Source organism: Hevea brasiliensis, chromosome 1, assembly GCF_030052815.1.
Source record: "Hevea brasiliensis isolate MT/VB/25A 57/8 chromosome 1, ASM3005281v1, whole genome shotgun sequence".
In the NCBI taxonomy this organism is placed as follows: Eukaryota; Viridiplantae; Streptophyta; class Magnoliopsida; order Malpighiales; family Euphorbiaceae; genus Hevea; species Hevea brasiliensis.
The window spans coordinates 112279589-112305904 of NC_079493.1; the positions used below are offsets into that span (position 1 = coordinate 112279589).

At 27.7% G+C, this 26316-nt stretch overlaps 1 protein-coding gene across 2 annotated transcripts; it reads left to right on the forward strand.

Annotated features, from left to right (window-relative positions):
• Window positions 1-13232: 13232 nt before the first annotated feature.
• LOC110670758 (ethylene-responsive transcription factor ERF114) lies at window positions 13233-22458 on the forward strand. 2 transcript variants are annotated; one of them, XR_009149001.1, is made up of 4 exons: window positions 13233-13482; window positions 18449-18664; window positions 19146-19873; window positions 22203-22458. XR_009149001.1 is itself a non-coding variant. In XM_058147545.1 (3 exons), the coding sequence occupies exons 1-3, from the start codon at window positions 13347-13349 to the stop codon at window positions 19805-19807; spliced, it is 1014 nt and encodes a 337-aa protein (XP_058003528.1). In that variant the 5' UTR covers window positions 13233-13346; the 3' UTR covers window positions 19808-20013. The 2 variants fall into 2 exon arrangements, 1 of the variants encoding a protein (XP_058003528.1); XM_058147545.1 differs by lacking the exon at window positions 22203-22458 and having other exon boundaries at window positions 19146-20013.
• Window positions 22459-26316: the final 3858 nt, after the last annotated feature.

Below are 26316 nucleotides of genomic sequence, written 5' to 3' on the forward strand. Positions count from 1 at the left end.
GTAATTTGGGAAAGAGAAAAGATTTTGAGGCACCTCGAGCTCTCAAGTATGAGAGAGGCAGATCTTCAAGGCAGAAGCAATTAAGAACCATTCATTAAAGAACTAGAAGTTCCTACCCTACCCGTCTCTGTGACGTTTATGGGAAATTACACGGAGGTATATGCCATAGGATCACTGGAGCCTGCTTCAATTGTAGTGGAATTGGTCATTTCTACCGAGATTGTACTAGTGCACGCCGAGTTATGCCACATACTACACCAAAGGAATCAGTCCGAGGTTCTGATTTTAGAGGCTCATTAATAGTAAGTAGGGGCAGAGACAGAAGTAGAGACAACACTTCAGGTAATCCTCTCACAATGGAACAACCCGAGCAGAGGAATACACTAGAAAGAGGGAACGCCATGCACCGAGGGGAAGAAGCAGAGACTTCAGATGTAGTTGCCGGTATGATCTTAACTTGTGAAAGGAATAATTATGTACTATTTGATTCCGGCTCTACTTGTTTATATGCTAATGCTAAAATTATATATTCTACTGCTATTCCCTTGCATGGAGATAAATTTTAATGTGTTAGTAATTAGTCTTTTAGGATAAGAATTACGATAATAAGCATGATTGGAATTAATTTTGGAAAAGTTTCTAGTGAGAGACATCTCCTAGACTATGATAAATTATAAAGTTAATTAGTAAGTCTAATTAGGTAAGGCAAGATGACCTAAAAGTAAGTTGTAGTAATATATCTGCCCAAGATGGAAGTAAAGGTATTACTGTTGATAGATGTCAGTAAGTATCATAATCAAAATAAGTTTAAGATATTAGTGGATTTGAAAGAAATAAAATATAGGGAAGTTTGCTCTATTGGGATGTATCGTAGTAACTATGCAATATTCTTGATGTTTGTGCTGTAAGCTGCAGATTACAGTATTGACTTGAGATTTATTGTGTAGAGCTACGTACTACCCAATAGTACATAAGGATAAGAATAGTTATAAATGATCTTCGCTTTGGTACAAATATACCAGAATAGAGTTTTATTACTAGAACTGAGTTTGAAAATCCTAATTCAGGATTTAAAACTCTATAATTAGAATATCAAAATATCATGGTTGCAAGGTAGTGAGAGTTAAAGACTTCGTTACCCTAGTATGAATTACAGTACACCAAGAATTATTATGGGACTAGAGATTTTAGCATGGTAAAAATTTAAAAATAACACCTATAGGGCTAAGTCATCCAGTCTTCGATATGGAGTTTATAGTTGTTCTGGTATTGCAATGGATCTTTTGCTCAAAGTTTAGTAAGGAACAGTATTCTATTTGTGTAACGGTAAAACACAAAATATAATTTTATTTTCCTAGAAGAGACAAGATGCTATGGATGACAATTATAACTTATAAAACAGTTAAAAAATGATATTCTACTGATAACAGTAATTCGATATGAACTAGTTGGCCAGGTATTCTTTAGGTTTATTGTGCGGATCATAAGAATTAGATTAGAATTCAAGCGGAACTTTTGAATAGCATGGGAAACAGGAGAGTCTGGTAGACTTCCTTCTTAAGATTAGAGAATTATTTATGGTAAAAAAAAAAGGGGTAATGATCACAAATCAGCGGAAAATAAGCTATAGAATATTGATAGATAAAAGAGTTGTGGAAGTAAAAATTAGAATAGTTTGTGTGAATGTAATAAAGAAACATTATGAATATTAGTTAAAGTGTTGACTAGAATGGTCGGAGGACCAAATCAAGTAATATTGAAGTATAGTGGATTTATTAGGGACGATAAAAGGTACTAAATTACGACTCGACAGCCAAGTTAAGGAAGAAGATAAGATTGAGGAATAAAATAATTAAAGTTAAATTGTGGAATGAAAAGAAACAAATAGAACAGTAAGAAATGAGAAAAACACTAGATGAGAGTTTGCCACCAGGGCAAACGACTTACTTAAGACACGTAATGATATCCCGAACTATTTTATCAAGAAGGAAATAAGTTAAACAAAAACAAACAAGATAGTGCAAAATGGCACATAGGCCTTGGTCATAAATGGAGATATTAAGATAATGGTTATGGACCTATGGCCAAGAAAGAGATAAACAGTTTATATATGATCAACAGGGTCATATAAAAAAAAAAAGACTATAAAGAAAAATAATTGTTAAAACAACAACAAGAAAAGACTAAAATATTCTAAACTAAACTGAAGGTTGCATCAAATGATCAAGAGATTTGATAAGAAAAGAGTAAAACTAAGTTCTCCCCCATAAGATCATACGAGGTCCTAGGAAGAGTGGATCTACTAGCATACAGATTTGCTTACCTCTAAAATTGAAATAAAATTAAATCTAACTTATGACAGAAGCTCATAAGAAACTTGGCACACGAGGTAAGCAATTGATGAGTAAATAGTGTTGGTTAAAGTGCTACAGACCATTATTCCGATTATGAAGCTACGCAGAAATGTGAGAAAAACACGAGAAAATAATATGTATGACTATTTGAGGATAGATAGTGAACACAATTTCGAAGACGAAATTATTTTAAGGGGGGGAGAATTGTAACACCCCTATTTGTATAGCCTGGTATATTTCATTATTCCGGTGACCGGTGTCAGTCCGGACAATTAAGGGGATTAGAACCATACTTAAGACAACTAGATAAACCATAAACACAAATAATTAGTAATGTCCAATTAGTTAAGTATAAACAAGAAAAATAAACATAGGAAGTTAAACGAGCCGAGAGTCACAGTGATGTTGATCGTCTCGGGAACGACTGCGAAGTCGATTTAAACTCAAATTTCGAACCGTAAAATGTGATGCCGCGGTCCTTAGGACCCTTATAAACACAGTGGAAAAGAGAAAATCACGAAAAAGAACTGTTAAGTCAGTCAAATAATTAGGTCAGAGAGCCGGAAGAAATATGAAATTAATTACAAATCGGGATGAACCGGCGAGGGGCAATTTGGTCAATTGACCCCGAGAGCTGACTCCAGACCTAATTGTCAAATAAAATTGGAGAAAAGAAAATTTCGGAATCGAGAATTAAATTAAAGAACTAATAGAAAAATAAATAAAAAAAAAGAAGAAAATGGAAAAGTCAAAAGGTGATGACATCATGCATGACCTCATGCATGATGCTATAAAAATAATAATTAATATATTTACTTAATTAGATTTTTGGTCTTCCTAAAGACATAAAAACAAAAAGAAAAGAAAGAAAGAAAAAAAAAGAGATAAATGTCTTCTTCAAAACGTCACTTTCCCTCTCCCTCTCATCTCCATGGAAATTCCTCCATTAAAGTTGTCTTCAAGCTTTGAAACCCTCACTAAACCTCAACTTCTCCCATACTTGCTTCACAAAAACTTGTTCTAGTCACTTGGGAAGGAGCTTGACAACAAAAAGAAAAATAAAGGAAGAAGTTTTGAAGAAAAAGAAATTCTACATAAAAGGTTAGTAATCAAATTTGATAATTTGAGTTTGATTCTTACATTTCTAACTTATTGAGCTTGTAAATAAACTTAAAATGGAAAGAAAATTTGTTGAGGGATTATATAGAATTTTGGACAGCTAGGGTTTGGTTGGACAAAGTATAAATTTATTTGAGCTAAACATGTTAGGAAGCTTAATTGAGTTAAGGGAGCATGGTTATAAGTGTTTAATTAGCTAAATGCAACAAATGACATGAATTAGGATTTTAAACATTAGGGTTTAGAGACCAAAAATGTGAAGAAGTGCTAAATAATGTCTTTGACATAGTTTAAGAGAAGAAATGGTCATTTGTGACCTAATTAAATGTGTTAGAAATGTTTAAATCAAAGCTAAATTCGGATTGGGTATGAAGCATGACCAAAAATCAACTTTGAGGGATCAAAAATGAAATTTTATAAGTCCAATTGATATGGGACCAATTGGGACTGAGAATAGGCACTAAATGACACAATTTTCATTTAGGAAGCATGCCCAAAAAGTGACCAAAACCTAGTGAACAAACTGACCAAACTTGAAAATCTGCAGTATGAATAGTACACATGAACAGTAATTGTGTTTGAGTCATAACTCGAGCTAGGCAGGTCAAAATGACTTGAAATTTTACCAGTGGTTAGATGAGATATAGACCTAAAACTTTTATGAAGAATACCAACTCAAATTATGCCATTAACCCAATCAAATTAGTGAGCAAAATTGATTCACTGAATCTGCAAAACTGCAGATTTACCACATGAACAGTAAAATTTCAATGGCTATAACTCTCTTTAAAAAACTCCGATTTAGGTTATTCTTGAACCGATGGAAACCTAAGATATAGTAGAACATTTCATATGAAGAAAATTAGACCAAATTATGGACTTAACTTGATCAAATTGCTGAACGAAGTTGGATCAATAAATCTGCCAGAAATAAATTCTGCAGCATGAATAGTAATTGTATTTTGGCTATAACTTGAGCTACAAAACTCCAATTGGAGTGATTCAAAAAGGAGAATAAACTTAAGACAATAGGAAACATTTTCTATGAAGGAAGTTTTGCCAAATTTCAACAGTAAGGTGACCAATGGAACAGTGCAACCTTAGACACCAAAACTGAAAATTTGGCAATTTTACCTAAAAGACCTAAGTTTTGAGAAAATGACCAAAACCAACAAATTTAGTGACCAAAATGTGGTATGTGGGTGAAGTTGGAGTTCCCATACCTATTAAGCCTTAGAAAGTCAACAATTTGACTTGAATAGTGTAGTGAATAGTAACCCGAAACACAAAATTTTAAGAACGTCGAGTTAAGCGCGTTAGAGTTAGGTAAAAGTGAAGCTAAATTTATTTTGGATTTATTTTAAGTTTTAGTACTGGAACACTGTAAAATTGTGTGTTTCAGTTGAAAAGAATACCGGGAAAGAACCCGAGGAACCGAGTCAAGGCAAAGAGGCGACTCGCTTGAGGTTTGTGCACAACTGACTCTTTTATTATTTTTCAATTCCAAATTGATTTGAAATAAATTTATTGTATGATTTATGATTTTTGTTGTGTTGAGAATTTTAACTTATTGAATGAAATTGTATAATTTGAATATAAATTTTCAAATGCATTTAAGGATTTATTGCATTGTTTTGAGGATTGTAAATTCTAAGTTTGATGTGTTGCCAACCTTGAGCATAAATTTATGATGATTAAATATGTTAATGATTTGTAAACACTTTGTAAATAGAAATTGTTTTGAATATGATTTGAAACCACAGTTGACATGACAAAATATGTTGTGAATTCTCATTAGCTTGTCTAGTGAGATAACTCCTCCACTTGATGAGGCGAGTTTCTTCCTCTCTGGCTTGCCAGTTGAGGAATGATGTGATTGAGTACTCATATATACTAGCTAGTCTTTGTTTCTCCCTTTTAGCCTCGGTTATTGGGAGAATGTGAAATGTTGTGGTGTACAACACGATATCTATTTGAATTTTGGGTCATGGGTTCGACTGTATGTATTGTTGGTAACGCACTTTCAATTATGCATGATTTGATAAATTGTGATTGAAATAAATAATTTGTTAGTGATTCAAAAATTTTTGTATTGTTTCGGAATTTAAAAGAAATGTAAATAAATAGTTACTATTTAATCAAAATGTTATTCAAATGAATAATTTGCATGAATGATAATGTTGATTTCTGAAGGTCATGGATTTTGAAGAATTTAGAAATTTTAAAATTCTATTTGTTATGAATTGTCCAGCATAATTTGTATTAAGTTTTAAATTACTAGTTTATGCACCACTGAGTTCACCACTCAGCGATAGCTTTGTATGCTGTCGCAGATATAGAGACTAGAGGAGCAGCAGATTGAGCTGCTGAGGACAGGGGAGCTACCTGCTAGAAGTTATCGGGTATAATTTATACCCTGACTGTAAATATTCATTTTGATGTATGTATTGTACATAATTGTATGGACTTGTAAAATCGGTCTTGAGTAGTTTGTACAAAGTTTGTATAAAGTTGTAATAATTTTAGTTTGGATTTTCTTAATGTAAATTTCTAGTATGATGAATATAAATTGTTTTGTCTCTAATGAAATATGAGTGGAACTATTTTATTTAATATGAATGAAATGTATTGCTAGTATTTTGAGGATTATTGAATTTTGGACTTGAGAAATTGATTGAAATGATTGTGGAGTTGTTGAAATGGATTGAGTTTGATTGTGAAATTGAAGTAGTTGTTGAGAAAAATTTTTAGAAGTGCTTTTTACAGGTATTTGAAGAACAAGTTTCTCAAAATACAGACAGAACTCTGTCAAAATTTTTATAAATTTTATGGAAAAATAAAATGAGCCAAAAGTTTTAACTAGTTTTTAACTTCAATTAAATATTTTAAATACCTATTAGAAAATGCTCACCACTTATCAAAAATAAGAAAACAAAATTGTTTTAAAATCCCTTGTAGGGTACTTAATGAGTTATCGGTAGGTGAAGTTCGGTAGTTTTTTAAGTATTCTACGGGATCATGTTATGCCTTACAGAGGGATAAGGTGTGACATACAATTACACATACCAAAAGTTTATAGATTACAATCCCAAATTGATAAATATTACAGTCCCAAACTAAATGATATGTTTCTACACATGCAGAGGACTAAAATTTATATTTAACAGTACAAAACATAAAATTAATAGCAAGGGAACCTGCGAGGAATGAAAGCAGGTTAAACTTAAGGAAAAAACTCTCCTGTAACCTAGAAAAATAGTGAACAGGCGTGAGCATTCGACTCAGAGAGTAAATATTTATTTTACATATAATTTCTATAACTATCTAATTCTAATGTATCATTGAAAATAAAATGCATCATTTTCATACAAGTCAAACAAATTATATTAAGTCACATCAAGGATAATCTGGAGCACTCACGTACTCGTGTCAAGTCCATACTTACGCGTTCATATATGGGGAGCTGATCCCCTTACCCAGCTCTCTTAATCCAAGACCTGCCAGCGAGATCAACTCGAGCCGGGCTTTCACTTAATGATCTATATGCAGGGGCCCGCAAGATCAACTCAAAGCCGTGCCTACCCCGACTTATTCACAATAAGGATTGGGTCCCAGTGAGTCAGGATCCAACCGTGTCTACCCGTCCCACCTATATCCATATACTCCACATACATACTAATTCACACACACAGCTCCAGATTATCAAAATACAGCAACCAAAGTAATATCATTATGTATAAATGCAAAACGAGCCATGCCTAATATTTAACTACATAAATATAAGGATAAGAGATGCATGTGAATGCCAGAAATATAATAATATTAAAATTATAAATAAAATAAATATCTACTCACTGATTGATCAGAAACTGCTACGGTGGCTAAGGAGAGAAGTATGGATGACCTTAATCACTTAGATAATTATGTTATAAATTTATTAATGCTAACCCAAATCAAAATTTTAAAGAAATAAGGGCACCCTAATTTATTCCAGAAATCTGGCAGTGTCTTCTCTGTACCTAAGACCTACCCAACCTACAAAGTAGTTCAAATCACACTTCTAAAGCCACACATCATCTCAACAATAAAATATGACCCCTCCTGGGCCATCCAACTCAAGTAAATCTCACATAATCTAACAATTTAATTATAAGGCTTAAAACAGATATTTTGCAAAATTCATTCTAGCTAGCTCTAAAAATTCTAAAATTTTGTCCCGCGGTCCTTAGCAATATTATAGAGCTAACGCAAAAGGAATTATAATTTTCTAGCTACCCACGAATATTTTATGAAATTTTATTCTAAACTCAGCACTATAAAATTGAAGAAACTCGGAGTTCAGGTTTACCTATGCCAATTTTGACTCTTGAAATGCATCTGAGGCATTTGAAAATGGTGGAGTAGACTATAACTTTGATCCGGTTCCGAAATGATTCCAACAGCTTATCTGCTCGGCCCGAAATTGTAGATTCGGGTGACGGTCGAATTGTCACGAAACCAAAGTACCTACGCAAAGCCCACAACACTAGGAGTTAAACTAAAATATTTATATTTACATATAAATAATTATTTAAAAATTAGAGTGTTACACAAATCATCAAAATAATACAACTAAAACGACACAAACTTGCTATATAACAGAGAGAACCACCTCCATATCCAAGATTCGTGCTAGATGGACACAAATTCAAATGACTTGACAAATACCAACAAAATAAATCTGAGATGTGGAGACCTAACAGAATAAACCTCACAACAAGGAGAGACACCTTTAAAAAAGGAGTCAAAATACCAACAAAGCCTCACCGAGGGGAACTAAACACATTGGATCTATCAACAATGATAGAATCAACCATGATAGATCAAAGGGACCAAACCCCCCAGAAAAAAAAAAAGCATCAATGAGAAACTTGTTGGAGACCATCCAAAGGTGAAACTAAGGGGAATAAAGGAGGAAAAAGAAGAGAGAATATGAAAAGATGAGATGCATGGAAAAGAATTATACAGAAAAGGCAGAGCCTCTATTCTAACAATAATCTTAAAAAAATTAAAAAAAAAATCTAATATGTAATAATATATCAACACATGTATGATTTAGAAATTTAAATTCAACAAATTTGTACCAAAAAAGAATAAAATCCTAAGTAGAGAACATATATTTTATATTGTGTAATTAATTTATTATCAACAAATAGAACCCTAATTTTTTAATTAAGAGAGAAAAAGAGGGATGGGACCTGACTGAATTTGTTTTAAAGCTAGAAATGGACTTCGTCAAAAGCACAGTTGGAAACCACCATAGATGAGATGAGATGAGATACAAAAGAGAGAGGATGACGTTGACAAGTCAGTGTGAGCGAGTTAAGAAAGGTCTGATGGACTTTCACTTGTAAGAGCAAAGTTTTGAGAGTGAGTTGAGAGTCATACGTTGCCAATCTCTTGAAAGTGCTTTAAAGAATAAGATGCTCTTGAAATCCGTACCAAGTTTAAATTAGAACACAAATGAGAAAGAAAAGAACAACTTAAGGTAAGAGATGCACTAGATGAAAGATCAAGGAGAGCTTCAAGCATCGGCATGGTAGGCAACATAGAATGTTAAACACCTTATGGATTTTAGTGGACTATGTAAGTTGGATTTGGAATCTAAGCAAATAGGGAGGATTAATTTGAGCTTGAATCAAAGGTTTGGTTAATTGGACTAAAATCTTAAAAATGGGTAAAACTGAAATGAACAAAAAGTTTAGGGGCAAAAATGAGCTTTCTTCCTTTTTACTTATATTATTGCAACTTCAAAATAGATTCCAAACTCAAATTTGGGATATGGTGTTAAAAAAATTGATCTTTTCATGGGCAATATTATTATGGGTTTTAATTTTAAATGGACATATGAAACTGATTTGAAACTTAAAGATAACTCAATTTTTATTGATATGATTAAGTAGGTTCCCTATATTTAATGTGGAAATGTTTTAGTATAGGCTAAGAGATTATGGGTTTTGATAAAGGACCCATAAAATCTCCAACTTATAACTATAAGGCTAGGTTCTTATTTTCCTGCTCTTATTTTTTTTCCTCGAGAATACAGAAGAAAATTAAAAATAACATTACCATTAATCTTGGGTTGATTGAAAAGAGAAGAATAAGTTGAAATTTGAACAAATTAAAGTCAGAAGCTTTGAATCAGTAATGGATTCCTCTAAATCAGATTGAGCAATGTATTCTTGTGAACTTGGTTAATTTTTAATTAAATTCAACTTGATTCATTTTTGCGTTTTAAGCTCTTATGCTTGTAATTTTAAGATGTTTTAGTTAAATTATCTCAATATATGACTTAAAGGATCTAAACCCATAAAGTTTTTATCAATTTAAAACATTTGATCCATTTGATCCTAATCAATGGGGACTATGATGAAGCTTCAACTCCATCCAGCTTCAGCCAGTCCTTAAATTCCATGGCACCAACAAAAAATTGGATCAAAATCACCTTAAAATGCAAGCTGTGTGCTAATTGAATCTAAAGCTATGTTGGTTGGTTGAGAATTTAATTTTTTATTCATAGATATCACTTAATTTTTGATACTTGATTTGTTATTTCATATAAACAATCCTATATGAAATATGTAAGAGAGGTAGTAGGATATAATTTCTCCCTGGTCATCTAAATTTTTTAAATATAATTTGTTCCGATTCGTTAAAAGTTAATAAAATTTATGCTTTAATATCGTTGATTAACAATGAATTTATGAATAATTTAATTTAATTAACAATGAAATTATATATATATAAAAGGCCCATGAATTTGAGTGGGATTTCTAATTAAATTAGAATTGATAGACTATATATAAAAGGCCCATGAATAATGGTTTTGTCTAGGGGGTGATTTAATTCATTAAAGAATTTGAAGCATAAATATTTAATCACGCCCAATTTTTTTTTTTTTAATGTTTTATTTTGTTCTCAAATTCAAACGAGAAGATATAATTATGAAGTTGAGACTAAAATGTACTTATTTTATTTAAGTTGTATTTTTTTAATACACCAAATAATATGATGAAATTTTATTTAATAACTTTACAGTAAAATAATATTATGAATAAATTTTTTATATTGTAATAAATTTATTTCATTAATTATTTTTTCTCCAAATTATGCATCCCCACCAAGACTTGAAAATTATTTTTCTTTTTAAATAATTTTAAAAAAGACTGCAAATCACTATATAAAATATGGGTATGAATAAATTTCTTGATGTTGAGTGATCATTTGATTAAACCCCAAGAGACATTAATTTGTCCTCGTTTTATCACCAATTCAATGAATTGACAATATCTTGTGTGCAAGGCACAAAAAGAGAATGATCAGAGCCAAACCCAAGCTTGCAAGCCAACATTTTCCTTCACATGAGTTGCTTGCTAGAGGCTAAAGCAAAATCTTTTGGATAGAAATTAATCAAGTGCAAGTGAAGTGTCAATATATATATATATATATATAATTAATTAATTAATTAATTTCCATCTTTGAATTGCATGGTTAAATCAATTGAATCGACCAATTAACACACATATTCCCCATATAAGGTCTAATCATCAAATAAAGCAATACTATGTATTTTCTTTTAATATTTAATACTCAAAGTTATATTAGTAATAATCATGAATAATAGTGGATAAGAATAATATTCATTATCTCTTCTCTCTCTAAAATTCTCTCTCAATAGTAACTCTCTCAATTCACGATTAGATCTAAGGGAGGGATTACCTTTTGTTGGTGACAATCCCTCCTTTATATCTTTTTCTTTTTTTCTTTCTTTTTTTATTTTTTTTATTATTTTGTGTGTTTTTTTTTTCAATAACTCTCAGATTTGCTCCCTTTTGAAATGGATATTGAAAATTTATTCTCAAATCTATTTTTCTTAATAAATCTTAAATTTATTTCTTTCAATTTTTATGGTTTTATCTTCTATTGTGGGAATTTGGTTTTATTTAATTGAAAATTTTAGATCTTAATTTGTAGATATGAATCTTCTACCAATATAGCCTAGTAGTCTGGTTTGTTCCATCATTAATGCATAGTAGCTAGAACTCATCTGTGTACGCCATATACATCAAACTCTAAAAAAACAGTCTAAGTATGAAAATCTAGTGAGATTATTTTATCGTCAAAATCAAATAATGAACCAGTAGCCATACTTGAAAGATTTATATCTTTTATCAAGATCATTTTCAAGTAAAAATATCTAATATAATTATATTAAAAGATCAGAGAATTTTATTATCTATGATAGTAAGTTCTATACTTGATCTATAGAAGTCGGGTCTTATTTCTTTTGTAATTATGTGTAATGCTTAAATTTTTGATATTATTAAAAAAATTTATGTTTTTTTAAAATAATAATATGCATTATTGAAATATAGGATAATATATATGCGTGTTACATTCATTTTCATAAAAAAAGCTTGTTTTAAAGAATATATGTATACGATGCAATCAAAATTTCTTGTGATTGATAGAAACATTTTATAATTACTATTGAATTTGACCCTTTGATAATTGAGAATACACTTGAATTTATTATATAAATTGCAGGTATATTTAAATTTATATATTTTAATAAAGTGTCTTTAAAAAAAATACCATAATAGTTTCATCCATTTCTATGATGACATTCAAATTTAATGGAGTAGTGAATTAAGTTATATAAACAGCCCAATGTAACTTTAAACACTTAAAAAAAAAAAGAGAAATTACTATATATTATATAATATGTAATAAAAATTTAAAAATATGCCAAAACCATGGTTATTAATATATATATTTTTACGAAGCGAAGAGCAAAGATGCCATTACAAAAGTTAGAGGAAAAAATAATCAAAAAATATATATATTTATTTATTTATGATTACTATTACTATTTTTAAATATTATTGTTAATATCAAATTAATAAAATATTGATTTAATTAAGTTTAAAAGGCATTATTTATTCTTATCATTTGAAAAATAATTTATTAAAATTATGTAATTAAACCATATATGTATTGAAAAAATCATTCAATTTGCATGAAAAAGTAAAATTAATTGAAACCCTTTATTAAATATGCAATTATTTATATTTCAGTATCTATTTAAATTTGAAGTTTATTATTATGAGAATAATTTTGATAATATTGAGTTAAGCTAAATATAATTTTAATTGTAAAATAAATTTCATAATATGAAATATACAAAAATTATTATTAAATTCCTGTAATTTATTAAAATAAAAATATTTTTATATTTCATAAAATTAAACTGTTTAATTTTTAATTAAATTTTATTTAAAAATATTAATTAATTTATTTTAATAGAGAAATTAGATAGTATGGTCAAATTATAATAAATTAAATACTGTAAATATTTAAAATTAAAATAAATTAAATAATTATAAAATAAATTAAAAATTTTAATTTTATATAATATAATAATATTTAATTAAATTAAAAAAATTAAATAATTATTTTTGATAAAATATAAAAATAAACCGATAATAGCTTACCCAATAGAAATATTACAGATAGACAATGACAAATCACTTTCCATAGGCATATCAAATGGAAGTGACAGATAATAGCTGACCTTTAACGTGCAGCAATGAAAACTATACAACTAATCCTATTCTCTGACTTCTTTTCTTTGTCTCTTCTTCAAGTAGCTTCTTTAATTATTTGTTTCCTTTTATATATGTTACATCCGGCTCTTTCTTTTCTCTCTTTATAGTCATTTATCAGCCTTTCTTCGCCATCTTTAAGTATCTCAAAACCTAGAGCTACAGCAAAAGCGACAGACATCAAAAGCTTGATCGCAGCAGCCATGGAAGATAGAAGGAAGATGACCAGATGAGCTTCTGTTCTATCTGCAGCCAAAACCCGCATCATCATCGTCATCAGGGCCAACCAGCAGTTCTTGCAGGTGTCATGAAATCTGGTGTAATTGAGCATCATTCATCTCATCAGGAGTCAACACTGGATCAAGGTATTAAATTACTATATAATTAAATATCATATCTTATTTTTTATTGCAGTATTATTATATCATTGTAAATGGTAATCTTGGATAAAGCCTTCTTTGATTAAAGAAAAAAAAAAAGATAAATCCTTATTCCTATCAGCTTTAAATATGGAAGTGGACTGCTTCTTGAACGTTGATGATTAAGTTTTATGGAATTAAAGGTATTTGCCTTAATTTATAAAAAGTTAATTTAAATTTATAAATATTTAAAAAATTTAAGTAAGTGTTTAAAATATTTATAAATAATTAATAAATAATTAATATTTTTAATAAAAAATTATAAGTGTGTTTATTATTAAAATGATGAAAAATGTATATTAGATTAATTTTTTAAATCATAAATTATATTAAATCACCACAATAAAATTTAATTTCAAATTAAATAATTAAATATTTTATAGACAAATATTTAACTATAATTAATAAAAAAATAATTTTAAAATTTATTAAAATTAATGTAAATAATTTATTTTATTATTAAAGAAAATTAATTTTTTTAATATCAGTATGAGAATAAATATAATTAAGGTATATAATAAAATTATAAAATTAAATGAGAATAATATAATAAAATATTTAGTTAAATTAACTCATAAGTATTTATTTTTTATAAACACAATTTATAAGCTTTAAAAATATTTTAAATAAATAAATCAATTTAAAATTATAATTTATAATTTGATCATCCTATAAGTTAAAATAAAAATTCTCTTATTGTGAAATATTGGTGTTAAACTAATTAATTCAACATTAATCAATAGTTAGGATCAATTTGGCCTATATTCCTCCTCTAATTTTTATAGGCATGAGCAATCAATTCTTTTTGACCCATAAAGCTATTCTTTTGCACTATTCATCAACTTCTTTGCAATCTTGGCAAAAGCGAAAATATAAAACATAATCTAAATCTATGAAACTCCATTTAAATAGATGTGAATCTATGTATGATGGAAAAAATGTGAATTTATATTTAGAATATATTTTATTTGTCTTATAAATTGATCAAATTTAAAATTATTTTTGATCAAGTAAAAACTATATTATCCGAATATTTTTTTCAAAATATAAGACTATCCTTATTTTAATAACTTTAACACTTAATGTCATATTATTTTTTTATTATTTTGATAAATTAAGTTATTTTTAAACATTTTTTAACTAAATACTTAAACTATTTAAATATTAATTTTAAATAATTTTACCAAACAGTTAACTATTTATTTATAAATTAATTTATAAGTAAAAAAATATATTTTAAGTAAAAAATTAAAAATAAGTAATCAAATCAAACACTTTATTAAACTTAAAATTATGTCAAAATTTTATAATTTTTCATTGGAATAATGGTCAATTTCTCCTTTAATTTAATGTTAAATTTAACTATTTTTAATTTTTCATTTAAATTAATTCATAAATTTCAATTTAAACTAAATTTAACTAAAAAAATCCAGAATTTGAAATCCACGCATCAGGTGGTGTGTAAGGTTCTTTTGTTATATATGATTTTTAATATTTTAATGTTAATAGTTAATTATAACTTTATATTTTTTACTTTTTATATGAAAATATAAAAATAATACTTTTTATATTTTTTAATTATTATAATTACTTTAATTAATTAAATGAAAATATTCAAATTTTTTTATATTTTTATTTTAGTTAGTTATAATTATAATTTTTCATTTTTAATTGATTATTTTGCAAAATATAAAAAATATATTTTTTTTTTGTATTAGTTTATCTAAATTTTACAGTATACCATAAGTATTGAAGGCAATAATTAACTATACACTATAATTTCAAGGGTTGGGCAGTTAGTAAATAACATATTGATTCAATTTATAATTTTATTTTATTAATAAATAACTTAATTTTATAGTTTTATTTTCATTGTTAAATTACTTAATTTTATCACATAATAAATTTAATCACTTATTTAATTTTAGTAATTAATTTAATTATATAATTTAATTAGTGTTCAAAATTATAATCATGACTATTTTATAATATTAGGTATCTTATCGTGATAATAATTAGAATCTTTAATTATGAATAAAATCCAACTAAAGATAATTTTAGTTTAATTGATTTATTACCATTTATAATGTTAGATTAATAAAAAAAATTAAAAATTAAAAATAGTGTAAGATTGAAGTAGTAGTTTTGTTATAAATTGTAACAGATATAATTATATATATGTAAATTACATATTTGATATTTAATTGCATATAAATATATATAATTAATTATGTTAAAATTGTATAATGCATATATATATATATATATATATATATATATATATATAAAATTATTTTTTACTTTAATTTTTTGTTTCGATATGATTCAATATGAGTTAGTGATGGTTTTTAGTTTGATTATTAATAAAAAAAATTATAATCATATTAAAAAAATAAAATAATTAAGTTGATTAAAATTTTTGCAGTTTCAATTTTTTTTCAATTTTAATGTTTTCCTCATATTAGTTAGGGAAAATTTAGAATTAGTGCAAATTTTTCTTACCTAAATTTGATCTATCATAAATTTAATATATCAAATATATGGTAAGACTCATTTATTAAATATATGAGTTTATATATTTATATCTTGGGCCTATAATAAATCGGATTTAGACAAAAATTTCCTGAATGAGTAAACTCCAATAAAATTTCTTAGTCTAGATGTGGATGATTTGTCTTTGATCAGACTGAGATAGTAAACTTAATACAATATGTGAAAATTAGCTCATAAGAACACCTTAATCGCATTTAAAAAAAAAAAAAAAAGAGAAGCAATTTTTTTAAAAATATAAACAGAAGGAGCATTTCAAGATTTGTCCAAAATAAACTAGGAAATAAATATATGAACGAAAAAATACACATTCTTTGTGGAATTGTCTAAGATTTGAGTTTTTATCTTTATCTTATAAGCCTTAATTTTAAGTTGATATATGTATGTACGATATTTTTAGAGTTTATAAGTAAAAAAAATAAGATGAGGGAGATAAATTTTTTATTTTAGTACTTATAAGTTAGTTTGACTAAATATTTTTCTACATTATCCTCATTTAATTTTGTAATTTAACTATATATTCTTATTATATTTATTCTCATACTCATGCTAAAAATTTTATTTTTCCTACAATAATTTAAGTAAATTAGTTATATTAATTTTAATAAATTTTAAAATTATTTTTTTTTATCAATTTTAATAAACTATTTGTCTATAAAATATTTGTTTATTTAATTTAAAATAAATTATATTGAAATAATTATATTGAAATATGATTAAAATATTTTTTTATAATACTACAATATATAAATATTAAATTAATATAATTTATTATTTGAGAAAATAGTTTAATACTATTTGTAGTCATTTGAATAATAAATTTATTTATGAGTTATTTTTTATAAAACTTGTTAATCGCTTATCAACTATTTATAAACATCTTAATCAAATATGTAAATATTTAAAATTTTAAATACTTATAAGTTAAAATTAACTTTTTAAATATTTATAGATTCAATTTAACTTTTTAAATGCTTATAATGTAATTTTTATAAGTTAAGCTAAACACTCTCTTAGCTTAAGAAAATTAACTTATAAGCTAATATAAGCTTATAAGCATTTAAAATTTTAAATAATTACGTATTTGATGGTTGATAAGTAATGAATACTTTTAGTAAAAAATAACTTATAAGTATATTTATTGCTAAAATTACTAAAAAGAATATTAAGTAAGGACAATATAATAAAATATTTAGTCAAACTAACTTATAAGTACAAGATTTATAAAATGGTGTTTTTTTTTAATTTAAAAGTTTTAAACATAGGCTGACTTGATTGTTTATAATAATTTTTGAATTTATTAGTTGGGTTTATAAGATTAAAAAAAAATATTGATAAGATAGGGGACTAACTTTTCATTTTAGTTTTTATAAGTTAGTTTAATCAAGTATTTTACTATATTATCCCCATTTAATTTTAAAATTTTTATCATAAATCTTATTTAATATCTTTTTTAGCTATTTTAATAATAAATATGTTTATAAGATATTTTTTACTAAATACATTAACTGTTTATTAGTTCCTTATAAATATTTTAATCAAACACGCAACTGTTTAAAATTTGAATGTTTATAAATTTAAATTAATTTATAAGTCGATTTTTATAAATTAAGTTATATACCCTCTAAGTATCAAAATGAAAAAGTTGATCTTAAAAAATGTTATAAACAAATAGGTAAATTATTTTTAAAACTTATAAGTTGGTTTGACTATCTTATAAGTTAAGATAAAATCTCTCTTAGAGGATATTTAGTTTGACTTGTAAATATGTTAAATTCACTTATAAATTAAAATTTATACATCTGTTAGTTTTTATTTTTTATTTATAGATTAATTATATATATTAAGAAATTAGCAAAGAAATTAATTAGTTTTTCTTTTTTTAAACAAAATTAATACGAAGATTAATTAAGACAAAATATAGTTAATTAATCACTACAATCAATAGGAAAAGAATAATATGATTACAATAATAGTGGAAAATGTCTACAACAATAAGAGAAATATATATATATATATATATGTTACACTTATTTTCTTATTCGGTCTTGAAAAAGAATTAAATGCGGTTTTAATTTTTTTTTGGGAATACCTTTTTTTTTCTTCTCTTCTTTCTTCTTGCTTGCTGTTCACTCCTTTTCTCTTACAATATCATCATATCCTTCTTTGTTTGATATCTTTCTTGGCTTTATTCATCTTTTATCATCACCAAGATCAAACCAGAGATCTGCCTTTTATCTAATACAAATAGCTAGAAGATTTTTTTTTTTTTAAAGCTTCGTCAAAGATTTCATGCACCATAGAAACACAAAAGCTTGAAAATAAGCAAGAAATTAAAGAGCTTAACTAGGGTGGATCCCAGGCATGCATGGAAAGAGGCCTCTTCTTTGTTCTGATGAAGGAAAGGAAGATCAAATCTTGTATACTCACCAACCATCTCTTCATGATCAAGGGCAATCGGTTCTTGCCCATCATGCCATGGCCAGTAACCATAGGCTAGATGAACATGTGCAAGCAAATCTGGAGTCTGCTAGGATCAAACATTGCCCTTCTCAAACTACAAAGAATACTGATCAAGGTACATAAATCAAAGCCCTAAACTGAATTGTTACGGCTATTGTTTTTTAATTTTCCATTAGGCTTCGACTGTTCCTTTTTTTTTTTTTTGGTATTTCAATATGATTAATTTGTGAAACATGACAGTATATATATATATATATATTGATTCTTAGGAGTCTGTTCATCATTCACATGTTTTCAACATCAGAAATAGGACAAAAGTTATTGATCAAACCATTAATAATTAGAGTCTCATGGAGATTCCTGATAATCTTTTTTACCCCTTTTTTTGTTAGATCACTGCTCATTATCTTATGTTTCTGTGGAAATGATGAAATTCTTTGGCAAAACTCAAGTTCACCAAAAACCATAGACAGAAATTCTGTTGAAGATCTTTTGTCATTTGTGGAATAATCTGTGGTCTTTTTGTCACTATCATGTATCTTATGTTTTGGTTTAGCTATAGAGTGATGAGGATTGAACATTTAATATTTGTGAAGGGAACTTGAGAAGAAGACATTATAGAGGAGTGAGACAAAGACCATGGGGAAAGTGGGCAGCCGAAATCCGTGACCCAAAGAAGGCTGCTCGTGTCTGGCTTGGAACGTTTGACACGGCAGAAGCTGCAGCAACTGCCTATGATGCAGCAGCTCTTAAGTTCAAAGGCACAAAAGCTAAGCTCAATTTCCCAGAACGTGTTCAAGGAGGATCATCTGATAATAATCTAGGCAGCAGCTTCTTGAGAGCAGCTAATTACCAGAATCCACTTCTCCTTCCTAATAATAATAATGCTATGGTTTCTACCTCATCAACATTTGCTAATATTAATAATCTTCCAACTCCTGATCATCCCTTTCCACCTCCATTGACACATGAAGCATTCCCAAACCTTTTGCAGTATGCACAACTGCTTTCTTGCAATGATGACAGCTATCTACAATATGCTGCAGCTTCAGGTCTTCACCCTAATTATAATCAAGAACCATTTCTTTCTCGTTCTTTCTCAATGACATCTTCTTCATCCTCAGCTTCTTCGGCAGTACCCCAACAACAACAACAACCAGATGAGGATTTTTGGAGGTTTTTTCCGCAGGTGGCTGCTACTGATCACCATTTTCTTTATCAGGAGAGCGACTTTGATAATACTACTTCGAAGGAATAAACATAGGATCATGATGAGTCTTCTTTCTACCAGAAGCTGCAATTCTTGAATCGTGATCGATCTCAGGTTACGTTTTGTTCCCTCTGAAAATGAAAATGGATCGAATATGGAATAATTTTATTTTTGAGAATTATGTTTATATGTAAAAAACTTGAACTTAGATGAAAATGAATGATGTATATATTATTTAAGAATAATATTTAAAATTATTGCTTCAAAAAACAAAATTAGCTAGAATGAGATTAACATTAATTCTTATCTCATTTTAACATGAGATAATACAACCTTCAAAATGTATGCTTTGGGGAAGTTCATTATTTTATGAGGCTTCTTGGTGGAGTGAGAGAATGTGTTAATGTGTTCTATTTTATATTTACTATACAAACGTGCAGGTAAGAATTTTCAATATATTCAATTCGTTTATGTGAAAATAATAGAATATTAATTGTATAGGTAGTTTGAATTTCAATAACAATTAATTAATGAAAGATTCTCAAGTACGTTTGCGTATAATTTATATTAATCTACAATTATATAAATGTTAAAAGATAATTAAAAATCAAATTGCATATTTATTCATAATTGTATTATCATAAATGATTTTATCAGCATAATCTACCATGAAGAGACCTAGTTTATCTAAAAAATTTTCTTAATTAATATAATATATGGTGGTTGTCATTCCATTATCTTTTTCTTTTTGTGATTTCTTTACATATAATATAAATATAATCTCTTAGTTTTTTTACATTGTATTAAAATTTTATTGGTAATAAAAATAAAGAAATACCAATCTTTATATTGTGTAATTTAACTAAATATATGAAGAAAATGAACTTGAACTCTAAATCTCTAAATTTTTTGATTGAATTATATATTATATTTAATTAATATCATGTGTTCAGGAACCACTTTTTTTATGGTTAAGAAAATTGAGTTTATTAATTAGGTTTCATTTGTTTTGGTCAACAGACTCATTTACTTTATTTGATATGTTTGGATGCTTAAGAAAATTGATCTAATAGATTTTTTTTTTGTCAAGGAAAAATTGTGTTATTTTCAAAGGAAATGATTTTGTGGATTTGAAAAGAAGACAAGTTCATTAAGAAAAAGAAGAAAACATGCAAGAATTGCATAAATAAATATCAATTTATATATCAATCACACTTCATTGATGATTTTTTTTTATTTAAATCTGATTTATCATGAACTCAATATATAGAATGTATGGTGAGATTTACCTATTAAATATATGAGTTTTACGTATAGTATCTTAAATTTATAGTAGACTGAATTTATGTAAAAATTTATCCTTCATTGATATTATTTGCAGGCTTTATATTCAACAATAAATAAAAGAAAAAAGATTAAATTTTGATAAGTTCAAACATTTTGGAAAAAATCATATTTTTCAATACATTTCAATAAAGCTAAAAAAAAAGTTTCATATTTAATTTTTATAATTAATTGCAAAAATTTTCAAAAAATTTTTATTAGAACTCAGATTTTACAATTTTTAAAATAATTTTAATGTTATTAAATAAAAATTTACTAATATTTTCCAAAAATATTTTTATTAGACAAAACAAGCATAATCTTCTTACTATTCTCTAACGGCAATACTGTTCTCAAATTTCAACCATAGTAAAACAAACAAAAAAGGACACATGCAAATCCCAAATGCTTCATAGTACATGAGTTTATTTGAAGAGAAATAATACTTGAAAATGCATATTGACCTAACTTTTGTCCTCACCCTCCTTGAATCTCAAATATGGGAAGATTAAGGCAGGAAGATAGTCATTTCAGCAAATAGAGACAAAAGCCATATAATTTATATATGCTATAATAAGATGTGGCAATTTTTGGCAAATAGTAGGGTGGGTTGATATAGGAATGACAACGGAAAATGAAATTGTTATCTCAATCATTGTCCTAGGAGATTTAAGGTCGGATGAAAACTTCTTCATTTGAGAGCAGATCAAATGAGTTTCTTTGCAAGGACTTTTTTTTTTTTAGTTTTTATTTTAATTTATTATTATATAATATATATTTAATTATTTATTAAAAATATATTATAAGGTAAAAATATAAATTTGAAATACATGTAATTTTAATAATATACATATATTTTTGTTAAAATTTACATAAAATTATTAATTTTTAAGATAAAAATATAAATTTAAACATAATTTTAATAATATATTTTTTTATTAAAATTATAATATTTAAATATTTACGCATGTAAAATTAAATTAATTTTTTAATAATAATATAATATAGATTTTATTTTTACTTTCAATTGCTTTGTAATATTAAAATTAAAATATGATAAGAAAAGTTAATTAAGTGTGAAGCGAGTCAGGTCATAATCGAGAATATTTGCCATCTGCAGGTTCACCTCCCTTTGCTAGTATCCATTGAACATCATATTTCAAGCTTTCAACTTTTGCGTTGGACTGGTGCTTTCGGCTCCTCCTACATTGTCAATCTTTGCGGCTGTTTCTGTCAGCAATTTGACTTCAACTTCAATCTCTCACTCTGGCTTCATCAAATTTCATTAAGATCCATTTAAATAATATGTAGGGATAAATTAATAGTGATAAAGTTCACACGGGACTGAATTTTATTGGCTGGAGGTTTATATATATATATATATATATATATGATTTTAATTTAAATTCTAATAAAATTGAAAAGCTATGATATGTGAGAAATATATTTATATATAGGGAAGAAAATAAAAGAAAAAAATTTCTAGAGAAATAAAATTTTTATGTGTTTCTCTCAACATGAGCTTCTAAATTCTCTTATCTTCTCTTTTGAAAGTCTAAGAATATATATTATTTCTTGTTAAGCAGTTGCACGTATGTACATATTTTGTACAAACAGAGAGAAGGAATAAAAAATCAACAGACTATGTATGATTAAAGACTTTATCAATTTTTGAATCAAAACGTTGCAGAGCTGCCAATTGAGTACTTCTTCTGCTAGTGTTAAAGGAGTTGGATGTCCTTCAAGAGTGATTTTGGTAGACTTGATAAAAGGGCGAGAGGCAATACCTGTGTCTTGATCATGGTGAGTGAAGGAGCGGAAGCATGAAAATTATCAGATTAGAATATTGAATTCAAAAATTTTCTTCTAGGATCTTATGCATCATGTAAGATTCATTATGTACCTAATTGATTTCAATGTTCAATTGTATATTAGAACACTTTTAATATGTATTAGGATCTATATTTGCCATTTAAGATTTTAGAATTAACAAATTAATTCATTAGAACCATAAATTAATATAAAAATATGTGCACTAACATTTTGATGCATTGTAGATGTAATTGGTATCTTTGGGAAGCACCTAAGACCCCAAACATTGTCCATCTAGCTTGTCCATACCAAGATCACCAATGGCAGCCCCTTGAACAGCTTCTCAAGCCTTGTTAATCAATTAGAAATTAAGGATTTGCCTTTAGAGAGGTTGTAGATGTATATAGGACACTAGAAACAATTTCTAACAATTTTAATTCAAGAGAAGAGCAATTCTCTTTGAATTGATGAGAGAATAAGAAGAAGAGAGGAGGATAGCTTCATGGGTGGCGGCACACAATGAGAAAAATAAGAATGTATTTTATTCTTTTATAACATCACATTATATAATTAGGTCATCACTTAAAACCCTTGCTACATGTCATCTTCTGATTGCATCTTAATTTTAATTGACCTAATCACATTAAGCCAAGTGTCAAAGCTAGGTTTAATCTTGACTTTGATCATCATGCACGATAGAAAGACAAATGACAAACCATGATGTCATGTGTCACCATCTCATGGTGCTACATGTCACCTTGTGAAATGACCAAATTACCCATATGTTGTAATTTTGAGTTCTCAACCCAAAATAATTATTTCTTTTCTTCTAATCAATTTATATCAAATATAAATTAATTAATTAATCTCTATTAATTAATTTCTCATAATTAAATTCATATTTAAACACTTTAAATATAAATTTAACTTATACTATACATCCAATAACCTAGATTTGATTTCAAGCTATGCTAGGGACTTTGCAATCTAATTTCAAACCAAACCTATTTAATTAATCAATTAAACTCTTTAACTAATTAATTAAATCACATTTAACTTGGTGATTACTTGTGTATATGTGTGACTCACTAGGCTCATTACTAATTGACAATGAGATATGATATCAACTCTTAATATCATCAGAACTTTTTCTTACCATAAATGATTTCTCTAAGTCATTTTAGGCATCTCATAGACTATGGTTAACACCTAACATAGCATGTCATGGCCACCCAATCAGTAATAAGGAATACCTTAAATGAACCTTTAATCATATGTTACCATGTTACAAAATCCCAATTCGAGCTGGAGTCATGGTTTATGTCAAACCCTATTTGCTATGAATGTTATGTTCTCTTTTAATTCTAATTCTTGATTAAAAAGATTTTCTCATCAGAAACTCTTTTCTGATTAAATCTGTCTGTCCTGACCAGAAACTTGAAACATCAATAATAATTAAATGAACATAGAATTTTATCCCTATTTACTTAGGGTAACAGATTCCATCTTGATTAATACCTACTTCCATATATAACTAGTAGGAGCCAACACATGCCCATATACCTATACACAGTACAAGTATGAAAGAAGTATCAAACTCAAACCAACTATATATAAGATAACTATGTTATCTCAGGTCTAAATATTATATGTACTGATATGATTTATGACAATGCATTGACAAGAGTAAACTCCACGTGCATGTCATAAGTGTCACTAGTTCGGCCTACTTATCATGTATAAGTGCCTATCATGTTTGTTATATGGCATGAGACTCACCATTCTATCTTATTTATATCTCATATAAATACCTTGGGAACAAACATGAATACAATCTTTCTGGATAAGTTATGTCCTGTGTGAAGTATCCTCGACTGTGAACCAATTTATGATACTTTGTGCTAGAAATACTGTCACTCATATTCTTAACAACTTAAGAATAGAATTTCTAACAAAATATCAATAGACCTTTTCTATTACACATAAATATATTATGTAAACAGAAAAGTAAAATTGCCTTTTTTATTAATAAAGTATGTAAAAGATACATGCTAAATGATATGCTCTAGGGCATACTACTAACAATCTTCCACTAGCATTAGAGCCATTCATTATAATACCTTAAACCCATCTTCTCAAGATGTCGGTCTAACTGAGCTTGTGACATAGGCTTAGTGAATGGATCAGCTAGATTTTCAGCTGATGCTATTTTTTGCATCGCTTCGCTCAACTATCTCTCTGATAATATGAAAGCGCCTTTTTATATGTTTGGATTTCCAGTGAGACCGGGGTTCCTTATATCCAAACAGCCTCTTTTGCAGCATTTGATGCAGCAATATACTCTGCCTCTGTAGTGGAATCAGCAGTCGTACTCTGTTTGGAACTCTTCCAATTGACTGCATCTCCATTACAAATGAACACATAACCCAGAGGTAGACTTTCTATCCTCGATATCTGATTGGAAATCAGAATCAGTATAACCATCCAATTGCAAGTCACTACCTCCATATATCAAGAATAAATCCTTAGTTCTTCTCAAGTACTTAAGGATATTCTTGACAGCTATCCAGTGTTCCAAACCTGGATTGGATTAAAACCTGTTAGTCAAACTAACAGCATATGCGATATCCGGCCTAGTACACAATATTGTATACATCAAACTTCCAATAGTCGAAGCATATGGAATCCTGGCCATTTTATCTCTTTTTTTAGGTGTCTTTGGAGACATCTCTTTAGAAAGTTGGATATCATGTCTCATTGGTAACAATCCTCTCTTGGAATTAAGCATGTTAAACCTCTTTAACACCCATTTTAAGTATAGACTTTGGGATAAATCAATTATTCTTTTCGCTCTATCTCTATAGATGCGAATCCTAAGAATATAGGTTGCCTCCCCTAAGTCTTTCATGGAGAATGTATTTGACAACCATACCTTTACAGTTGTCAACATACCTGTGTCATTATCCATCAACAAAATGTCATCTACGTATAAGACAAGGAAAGTGACAGCACTATCACTAACCTTCTTATATACACATGGTTCATCCTCATTTTTTATAAAAACAAATAACTTAATGGCTTCATCAAAATGGATGTTCCAACTCCTCGAAGCTTGTTTCAACCTATAAATGGATAGCTTTAGCTTGCATACCTTGAAACCATCTTGGGATTCAAAACCCCTAGGCTGTTCCATGAAAATGTTTTCTTCAATGTATCTATTCAGAAAAGCTATTTTGACATCTATCTTTCAAATCTCATAATCATAGTATGCAGCTATTGCTAATAGAATCCTAATTGATTTAAGCATGGCAACAGGCGAGAAAGTCTCCTCATAGTCGATTTCTTGCCCTTGGCGAAATCCTTTTGCTACTAGCCTTGCTTTATAGGTTTCTACCTTTCCATTAGAACTAATTTTCTTTTTG

Coding starts and splice junctions, on each gene's coding strand:
- LOC110670758 (XM_058147545.1), top strand. CDS start 13,347: ATGAGCTTCTGTTCTATCTGCAGCCAAAACCCGCATCATCATCGTCAT. Junction 13,483..18,448: donor GGAGTCAACACTGGATCAAG/GTATTAAATTAC, acceptor GGTGGATCCCAG/GCATGCATGGAAAGAGGCCT. Junction 18,665..19,145: donor TACAAAGAATACTGATCAAG/GTACATAAATCA, acceptor ATATTTGTGAAG/GGAACTTGAGAAGAAGACAT.